The sequence below is a fragment of the Triticum aestivum genome, chromosome 4D, assembly GCF_018294505.1.
Source record: "Triticum aestivum cultivar Chinese Spring chromosome 4D, IWGSC CS RefSeq v2.1, whole genome shotgun sequence".
Lineage (NCBI taxonomy): Eukaryota > Viridiplantae > Streptophyta > Magnoliopsida > Poales > Poaceae > Triticum > Triticum aestivum.
In genome coordinates, this window is record NC_057805.1 from 64037480 (window position 1) to 64048235 (window position 10756).

Sequence of the window (10756 nt, forward strand, 5' to 3'; positions counted from 1 at the left end):
TGCGACAGCGACGGCTACAAAACATTAAAGGTGAGTCCTCCCAAGTCTCTCTTCTTCCCCTTGCTCTGCGACGGCAATGTGAACTTCCTATGAATATGTTAGAATATTTCGAACTGCAACTCTCAGCACTCAAAGCTATGATGTGTAGACAGATTGCGTGGCTAGAGTTTCTCATGAAAATGGCCAAGTGGGGAGCTGGATCTTTCTTCATGAGTCGAGGTATGTCCCGACTCCCGAGTAGCACATGCCTGTTGTTTTCTTCCCATTTTTCTTGCCTGCTTGTGTGGAGAGTGGTGCGTGTTGCTAGTGCTAGTATGCTACACTAGGCTACTTGCCGTGCTGAGTTTGCTGCTACCTGCTACTGCTTGTTGTGCTCTTGACTACAGCCTACAGTATGTCTGCATGTGCGTGTGCGTCTCTTATGTGCGAGGCTGCTGGTTGCTGCTATTTTCTGCAATGTGTCTTTGCGTACACTACTTGTTGTTCCAAACTTGTTTAGTAACCTAAAGGTTGAAGTTATGGTCAAGCAATCTGTGTCATATGTTAAACTTTCGTGTTAATTTTGTTATGTCACGTTGTCATAATTTTGGCTAAATTTCTATCAAAATCGAGACTTGTTCTCCTTTCTGATGTCGAGTAGCTAGGATGTGCTTTGCGCTTACCCTGTTAAGTAGTTGTGTGGCTACATACTTGGGACTTGTTCCCCTTTCGACAGGAACTTGAGCTTACCCATTTTCTACAATGGAACAATACTTGTCATGTTGCTGGAATATGTGGGACTTTATTTTCTACAATGACTGTAACCTTGTTGGCATCATTTCTTTGCTGGTGTTGGTTGGTTTGGTCGGAAGCTCCAATCCTAGCTTACTGAGCACTATGGTAGGTTGGGCTTGGTCGGAAGCTCCGATCCTAGCTTACTGGGCACTATGGTAGGTTGGGCTTGGTCTCATCATCTTCGTTCATCAAGTAATTCTGGATAGAGGGAGTACTAGACTAGATGACATTTGATTTAGAGCTGTTTTTACCAAGGCATGTCTAGTGAGGTGTTGTGCAACGTGTATTGGATTCTTAGATGATGCGGAATGTTGCCTTCTCCAGAACATAAAGGGCAAGTTCATTCTGGAGAGATCAGAACCTCATGTCTAGTGACTTTATTTTCATGTGAAAAATGCCAATGTCTACTTAGCATTGACAAGTGGCTAGAATAATTAGCATTATGGAAATTCTCAGATTAGCTAAAATTCATGTGAAAGTTAATCTTTCTTAATTTTGTGGGCTTTTACTTGATATGGATCTAGTGTTGTAGGATTTCTTTTTGTTGGCTAACAAATGTGGGCTTCGGAATGGCTATTACCCTGCTGGCTTAATCATTTATTTGCTGGTGTTTGTTGGTTTGATCGGAAGCCCCGTTCCTATCTTACTGTACATTATTGTGCAATCCACATATGATTTTCTGATATGTGTGGATAGATAAATTTAATGGTTTGCAAGCTTCTTTCCTGCCTAATTTTCTTGCTTGATGTAACAAGAAAACTGAACCTTTTTTGCTGTATGAAATTGGGATGTCTTGCCTCATGCATGTGCATCCACTGGCTGTGCAGGTTGGGCTCAGTTTCATCGTCTTCGCCCAGCTCTCCACCTTCACCGTGCGAAGGCGACCGCTACAAAACATTAAAGGTGAGTCCTCCCGAGTCTCTCTTCTTCTCCTTGCGGCTGAGGTATGTCCCGAGTAGCACATGGATGATGTTCTCATCCAATTTTCTTGCCTGCTTGTGTGGAGAGTGGTGCGTGTTGCTAGTGCTAGTGTGCTACACTACTTGGGTGCTTACCGTGCTAAGTTCGCTGCTAGCTGCTACTGCTACTGCTTGTTGTGCTCTTGCCTTCAGCCTACAGTATGTTTGTATGTGTGTGTGCGTCTCTATGTGCGAGGCTGCTGGCTGCTGCTATTTTCTCCAATGTGTCTTTGCGTACACTACTTGTTGTTCCAAACTTGTTTAGTAACCTGAAGGTTGAAGTTATGGTCAAGTAATCTGTGTTATATGTTAACTTTCATGTTAATTTTGTGATGTCATGTTGTCATAATTTTGGCTAAATTTCTATCAAAATTGAGACTTGTTCCCCCTTTTGGCTGTCGAGTAGCTAGGATGTTCTTTGCATTTATCCTGTTAAGTAGCTGGGTGGCTACATACTTGGGACTTGTTCCCCTTTCAGCAGGAACTCGAGCCTATCCTATTTTCTACAACGGAATAATACTTGCCCTGTTTCTGGAATATGTGGGACTTTATTTTCTGCAATGACTATTACCTTGATGGCTTAATCATTCCTTTGCTGTTGTTGGTTGGTTTGATCGGAAGCTCTGATCCTAGCTTATTGTGCACTATTGTGCAATCCAGGTGTTTGTTGATCTAATGATCCATTGTTGCATCAGTACTCTCTAGTGTTGTTGATCATCTATTGCTCCTGGGATGCCTATCTGCTTAGCTGGATTTCATGTCAAAGTTAATCTTTCTTAATTATGTGGGCTTGTCCTTGTTATGGAGCTAGTGTTGCAGGGTTTTTTTTTTTGTTGGATAATCCTTCTGTCTATCAAGTGTTAGTGCTATCTTGGCCAATTCAGTGTGCTAACTTTTCGTCCGTATAACTACTTCCTTCCACTTCCTGTCAGGTGCTTGTGTGAAAACTGACTTGTGTAATTATCAAGTAAATCACTCGACATGTTAATTTAGAATCATATTTCTCAATCTCCTCAGGAAGTGGAAACCTCAACTTGCTTGGTTACTTGTCAATGGCCAAAGCATATGTGTGTTGTTAATAGTTTCAATCTTTGACAAGTGGAGCAGTAGGAGCACTATGTTTATCTTGATATGCACTGTTTCCTCGCATAGATTATTTGTGTCTTTCCCGGCGGTGACGAATTGCTTTAATTTGTTCAGTTCTATCTATGAGAGCTCCATGATTCATTATTAGGTATATGGTGAGGTTTACTTGTCGCTGACCTGCGGATTGTATGTAAACTTGCTCTGTTTTAAAGTAGCTAGCTAGAGATGCTGTCTCTGGCTGCATATATTTCTGCTATGATTGGACCTTGTGCAACATTACAGCTTTCTGCTATGCAACTTACCTAGGTTCCTTCCAAATGTTTATTATCTGTCAACTCAACATAATATAATGTACCTGAACCTGGTAGTCTTAAAATTTATCGTTTGTCCTTGAGTTTCCAAAAAAAAACAAGTAGGTGAATAAAATGCTTTCTAGTACACACTATTTTTAGTTAGTTTGTCACCCACTACCACACCTCTCTCATCTCACTAACTTGTGTAGTATAGTAGTATGATTAAGCATTTTATTTCATGATAAGCACCACTACATGAACTTATACATGGTACTGACCCTTTGTTTTTTGGAAAAAAAATATGTGTTTGCTGCAGTGATTGAGATCGGTGAGCAACTTCGCCAAGCATTGGGCCAACCTGAGGGTTGGCCCCATCATATCCAAGATAACAACGAAGGTGGACAGGACCCGTGGTGCTTTTTGTGATTTCGCTCACCACGCCGCAACCATGGCGGTGTTGATGTTCGGCCTCGACTACAACTTGCATGCATAGGTGAGCTCTTTTATGTTGTACAACTAGAATAAACATAATCCGGACAATTAATTTGGTTGGTACTGTGTACATAGGAGATGCCAAATTGACGATTCGCTTGATGACTTGAATAACTTAAATACTCCTTTTTTTTGCTTGCTCGGCTGAGTGAGATTTGATCAAGCAGAGTAAATGCTAGATGAGGATTTTTTTGATTGCTCGGACAATGTACTCCTAGCTATATAGGTTTCATTTTGTTGGCTTGATTAATCATGGATGGACGACTATGGTACTTGTGCCTTTATTCAGTATAGACATTGTTTGGCTAGTGCTCCCGTCCCGTTCTTGATGTGCTAAACTTACTTGTTTGTTTGATTTGGAGCAGCATGCGCTCGAGTCCATGGACGATGACCGGGACCCCATGCCCAAGGTGGCGAGGAGGACATCATCGTGTTCGACTTTGACCTGGACGACGCCTTGCACAAGGTTCACCTCCTTCTCTGCTTGCATTCATCAACGTTTCTTCTTGTACTGCCTATGTATGTATGTTACATAACAATAAGCAGCTCGGTCAGGGCTGGGTTGGGCTGGGCTGCCTGCCTGGTTTGTATATTATCGGCGCAGGGCTGGGTTGGGTGATGTCTGCCCTGGGCTTGCTTTGCTGCTTGATTGATGCCGCTGGACTCCTAGCTAGGTTCATGCTTGTGCAAAAGTAAGAGAAATTTCGTAATTTGTGTAGGCTAGTTGGGTGATATCTTTGGTTCATGTTGAGGTCTGGATGAGGCAGTTAGTTGAACTTTGGTTCTAGTTCATATCATATTTTGGTCCTGCATGACGCGTTTGTGGTGTTTTGCTACTGAATGGTGTTTTTATTTGCACCTATTTCTGAGGGAGATCAAGCTCACGGGTATATCACCTAGAATTGCTACTGGATAGCCATTGTTTAGTTACCGCTACTACTAAATTGGATGCACAAAATGTGTCAACTTTCTATGCCAAAAGCTTGATTTGAAATATGACTGGGCTAGCTTCTTCCCGTAGCACAGAGAAGAATAGGCTTCTTGTGGTTGTAGCTTTTTCCTGTAATGTCGAGAACAATAGGGGGTCAGAAAAGCAAAGTTGATTGAGGAACTTTGACTGGGCTAGCTTCTTCCCGTAGTTGTTTGGTTGTGTTTTGTTCGTAGTGTTGATTCTGTAAGATATGCTTTCTTGCCATTGTGATGTGGAGAGCTGGTAACTTGGCCACTGATTAATTAATTGATCTTGTTCTCTCTTTGTCTCTTTGCCTATGTAGGGGCCTGGAGCCACAACCATAGGAGGGCGAGGGCGCGGAGATGGATGGATGGTGTAAATCTAAGCCTGTCGTATGGTTTTTGATTGCTACTGATGGTGGTTGGCTCTCCTTAGCTTGTGGTGTCACTGAAGAAGCGAAGGAGACAGACGTCGGGGTGGTGAAGTTTGAGGCCGCCATGATGATGGATGGACCCGTTGGTTGTTGTTTGTCAAGATTAGTTATTGTAGTTCTCTTGAGAACTATTGTGTTGTGTTGTGTCATGTTGGTAGGATGGGTGCATTGGAGTAGGTAGGTAGTAGCTCTTAGATATCATCAATCCTGGTAATGGTATGATGGATGGCATAGGACGACGAGGGAAAATTTCTACATGTGATATATAATTTCATTGCTTCTCAAGTGAAAATTTCTACTTGACGACGCGTTATGCTGCCGAAATTTCAAGTGAAAAATTCTCTGACTTGTTCAAATTTTGTCCTTGTTTGTAAGGAAACAAAACCTTTTGGGGTGTTGATCAAAAAATGGTTGTCCTTGTTTGTGGGGGAAAAACCTTTAGAGTTTGGCTAGGTCCAGATTAGAGAAGGAAACCGGATGTAGTGAGAAAAAATTCTAGTCTATCTCATATTTCCTAACTAATCACGATACTCTGACACCAACAAAAACCTAACTAATTTAATAAGAAGTTTTAAAAAAAACATTGCATGCCTGTAGGGCGTACGCATCACATCGACTGGATGAGAAACCTTGTATTCATTGACGCCTTTGGGGAGGAAGGGTTGGGGAGGGCCGCTGGCCGGCGGCGGCTAGGGTTCGCCCTGCCGACGTGTCACATAATTCTTAAGAACTTCCTTGTTAGACATCTTAGTATGAAAATTCTTTGCAAACTTTGTGAGCCTTGGTTGCTTTAGTTTTCATTTGTTTGTCGGAGTTTAAAATTCATTAGGTGAACTGTGTGGATGTCTATCCGTGAATATCTCCGGTAGTTATTCATATGTGATATTGTCATATTCTCATTGTGGATGCTTTTATAAACAAAGGAAATGCGGCCGGAATTTAGAGTTTTTGCTTCTAGGTATTAATTAGAGTAGTGTGGTAACGTGGCTGGCAAATGTTGAATTCTGAGGCGTTACACATGCCATACTTAACCAACCACGCGACCACAGCAAAACCAAAAGAATGTCGCAACCAGAAGTACCAAACTACGCATCCGACACGGCATCCAGGTTCGCAAGTCCCAACCAACCAAGCAAGCAGGCGTGGAATAAGGGTTACTCGCTGCCGCCATCATCGTCGCTCTCGCCGACGAACTCGGCGATGCGTGTCATGAGGTTGCGCGCGTCGTCGAACCCAGGGAAGAGGAAGAACGCGTGAATGCCGTCCGGGTACTCCAACACCCTCACGTCCTTGCCGCTGTCCTTCAGCACCTCGCAGTACCGCCTCTGCCAGTCCTGCAGCGGGTCATAACCGCCGATGACGAGCAGCACCGGCGGGAACGCCGGGCTGTCCATGCCAGCGGCTGCCCCAGGGGAGGTGAAGCACGCAGCCTCGTGAGTGCGGTCAGCGCCGTCCGGGAGGAACGCGCGCCACATCCAGTCGGTGCGGGAGACGGACACGATCTGCGCCCCGTCAAGGCGGAGCTCGGAGGGCGTGCGCTCCTCGCCGCCGAAGAAGGGCTGGATGGCGATGACGCCGGCGAGACGGACGTTCTTGAACGCAGGCACGTCCGCGGCGTAGCGCCTGGCGACGTGGTGCGCGATGTTGCCGCCCGCGCTGTCCCCGGCGAGGAAGCAGCGGGAGGTCGCGAGCGGGGCGTCCGCCGGGTGGTTATTCGGGTCGTCGAGGAAGCGGAGCGCGGCGAGGCCGTCGTCGTAGGGCGCGGGGAACCGGTGCTCCGGGGCGCGGCGGTAGTCGACGGAGAGCACGGCCGCGGAGGCGTACCTCGCGATGCGTCGGCACGCGGCGTCGTAGGCCAGTGACGCCGCGGAGAGGAACGCGAACCCACCGCCGTGGAAGAACACGATCACGGGGAGAGGCGCTCCCTTGGCGTCGCCGGGTCTCGCTGGGTGGAAGAGGCGGGCGCGAACGCGGAGGGTCGGGTCGATGACGACGTCGCGTGAGGCGACGCCGCGGCACGGGGAGGAGAAGGCCGGGACGCGCGGGTCTAGGAGGGAGAGCACGCGGCGGTTCACGGTGCCGTCGGCGCGGCGGGTGGCGTCGGCGACGTAGTCGACGGCCCTGAGGGAGAGACGCATGATGCGCGACATCGGCGGCTTCGGCCTACTCCCCGGCGGGGGCTCCTCTGCCATTGTCGTGCTGCGCGCGTCCTCTGGTTCTCGAAGTGTATTTGCGTTGCTGCCTGGTTTCAGTAGGATTTGATTTGTAGTGGTTGGGGTAACGGGTACTCTCTGCCTCTCTGGCGGAGACTTGTTTGAGAGTGTGGGTTGTCGCTCGAGTGAGCTCTGGTTTTCATGATCTGCAGTGATAATGAGGTTCTTACTTTACTAGGTTAGGTGTGTCGATGAACTTTTTTGTGATTTCTTATGTCCGGGCAGATAGAAAGGCAACTTTGCAGCGAGCCTCTGGCCATCATCACATCCTGATATTAGGAGGTTGAACGAAAATTGCTATTGGAGCCCGAGCTAATCTACTCTCGGAGAATAAGTTCAAAAAAAGAGAGAGCACCTATGCGTCAGGTATCTGAAAATGTTCTTTAATTTCAGTCACACTAAATTTGATTCGTCCCATCAGCAACCAAGGGTCAGGAAAGAAAACAAAAGGAAAGGTGGAAGAAAAGATGACTGAATTCGGCTTTTATCTTTACTAGAAGGATTGGGCGCGCTTTGTTGCGCCGGTGGTGGTGTTGGTTTTCTTTAAAAAACGCACTCTGTTTTAAAATATAAAGTACATAACTTTTTTTAAAAGTCCAACTATTTAAGTTTGATCGAATTTGTAAAGAAATATATCAAAATCCATAATATCAAATTGACATGATAGATTCATTATGAAATGGGTTTTTATACCTTTTTGTTTAATATTGTGGATGTTGATATTTTTTCTCTGAACTTGGTCAAAGTTAAATTTCCAAAAAACTAATACCCTTTATATTTGGACGTCGATAACCGCCACACATGTGGCACAATGGATACCCGATCACACGACTCATGTGGTCGTACCCAGAAGACAGCCCATGTTGGCAAACATTAAACCTGCCCACATGTGTGGCAGGAGGACTAGCGTACCAAACGAAAATCGTTCGGTCCTGTGGGGGTTCGATCGAACGAAATTGTTTGGCATGACAAGAGCCCGGGATCGAACACCCTCACGAGGGGACCTATAGGCATGTTTGCTGTGAAAATATAAAAGAAAAGCTAAAAGCCCAGTTTGGCCCAATTTTAGTGTGACTAAAAAAAATCCACTTTTGGCTGTGACTAATAAAGCCAGATGCTGACACTGCTACATTATCAATGAAAACAATTGAAACCGAAGAAGGAAAAGAGGATGACGAAGAATTAACTGATGTTGACACTGCTACATACATCAAAATGGTTCTATACAGAAAGATCTGAGATTAAGTAAAGAAGCAGATAGTAATCATGTGGCTATGTTGGGAATGACCTTCCAAAGTGAGACTGAAGCACACAGGTTCTATAATGTATTTGCAAGTATAACAAGATTTCCAAGCATTAAGCAAGTAAACTACCGACCAAGGACAATAGGAGGTGGCCACTCAGCCTAAAGAATAACGCTTAAGTGCAACAAATCAGGCCAACCACGAGAGCAAAAGAATCAGAACAGAGGTGAGAATAAGCCAACATATGTTGGAGTAAAGAGAGGAAAATACAAAAAGGACATAAAAGTACATAGGGACAATGCAATGACAAAAGGAAGAAGAAGAAACATACTAACAAGGATAAACCGCAGAGCAGAGATGATAATTACAAGAATAAATGGGGTTGGGAATGAAACAGAATCATACTAGTCACAACCATTAGTTGAGTTCACCTGGAGAAAGGAGATATCTAAGGTCACATGAGTTCATGACATCAGACGAGAAATCAATGATAAGGACGTGCAACTCTTTAAATATCCCAAACAGATAGATAATGGTAGTACTGTCACTCATGAGGGGATCACTGAAGGATCTACCAGACACATCTAAACATATCATTAACAGAAGAACAAAGATAAGAAGAAAATTAGGCATGGATGACATGATGGAGGTTCAACAATACTTTTAACATAAACCGACAAAAGACCCTATGTTCTATTACACATATGATATGGATGAAGATGGCAAGGCAAGAAACATATTTTTGGCAGATGGAACATGAATAATTATCAACAATATGGAGTCCGTGTGAGCTTAATACAATGTACAAGACAAACAAATACGAGTTCAAATTTGGTCCATTTGCAGGCATAATGGACATGGGGACAACTGCCTATTTGCATGTGGTCGCGGAATGAAAAGATAGGAACATTCAAGTTGTTGTTTGAGAAATTTATGTTATGCATGTCCGAAAAGGCAGCAATTTCGGTTATTAGAGGCCAAGATAGAGCAATGAAAGCAACAGTGATACAAATTTTCCTCTTATAAAAAACACAAATAGTTTATTGCACATTCTAAGAAAAGAAAAGGATAAGGCAAGGAGAATATTTGCAACAAGACAAGGGCTACATGCTGAATTTTTTGACACCATAATAAACTCTCAAACAGTTGCAAAGTTTGAAATTTGCTAACCCCAAATGATAGAGAAATATCCAAGTGCAAGAAGAAAAGTATTTCAAAGCAATGTGGAAAATTAGGAGAAGATTTGAACATGTATATGTACTACAGGGTGCTTTCATATTTATTCATTCAGACAACTGCAAGAAGTGAAGGAACTAACTCAATGTTCGGAGCAAATGTTGGATCAACATTCAGTGTTATAAGCTTCATGTCAGAATTCAAAAGAGTCACACCTATGAAGGGAAACAAAAGGAAAAAATGACTCGGTTACTAGAAACACATGCCCACTTGGTGGTCAGACTAGGCACTAGAACGACAAACAGGCAGACTATACAACATAAGAATATTCTACAAATTCCAGGACGAACTGATGAAAATTACAAAGAACCACCTGAATGGAATCGAAAGGTAGAAGGCACACAATGTATAAAAGGCACCACTACATTCCCAATATGATTACAACTCTAGAACCTTATTTTTAAGATGTGACACAAATTCATATAAAGTATAAAGGCTAAATTTTGACGAAGTGGAGCGGAGGCCCGTCGCCGGGAGGCTTCGGCCCTAGCGCATCAGTATCGAGCTAGGTCACCTCTACTATATATATTCTTTATAACAGTCGCCTGGATAAGACCATCGTTGGAAATCCCCGACATTTGTAACCTCTCCCGATATAGTGAAGTTTCGCTGGCTGGAGCCCATTGTTTTTTCCTCTTCTCACCAAAGGGGTTTTCCATGTTAAAATCATCGGTCTCTCTGTGTTGATTCGTTCTTCTTCGTTCTCTATTGCCTGTCGTATCTCTAACAACTTTCTTAGTGCGACAATCAAGTACACAATCAAGTTTCTTATCATTATCAAGAAGGTTGATAGAACTATCATCAGAAGCTGCAAATAACACATAGAGATATGATGTCATTGAGGTTTAGATTGACAGGGTAGAAAAGTTGGTGCTAGAAATACCTTATGATGAAGGTACTAGAATTTCAAATGGCACAATCTCAAGACAATCCGATGTGCAGTCAGATGGTACTATAATAGTAATTCTTGATCCTGATTATATAAAACCTAAGTGCAAGACAAAGACAACAGGGAGTCAGAAAGGATTAGTAGAGGGAATTGATATCAAAAACCCGAATAAGTTGCTCAGCTTG

The 10756-nt window shown here is 43.9% G+C and overlaps 1 protein-coding gene across 1 annotated transcript; it reads right to left on the bottom strand.

Moving 5' to 3' along the window:
• Nucleotides 1-5895: 5895 nt before the first annotated feature.
• On the bottom strand, nt 5896-7348 carry LOC123099620 (probable carboxylesterase 18). The gene has a single exon (XM_044521740.1). It carries the CDS (start codon nt 7179-7181, stop codon nt 6144-6146), a length of 1038 nt encoding a protein of 345 aa, XP_044377675.1. The 5' UTR covers nt 7182-7348; the 3' UTR covers nt 5896-6143.
• Nucleotides 7349-10756: the final 3408 nt, after the last annotated feature.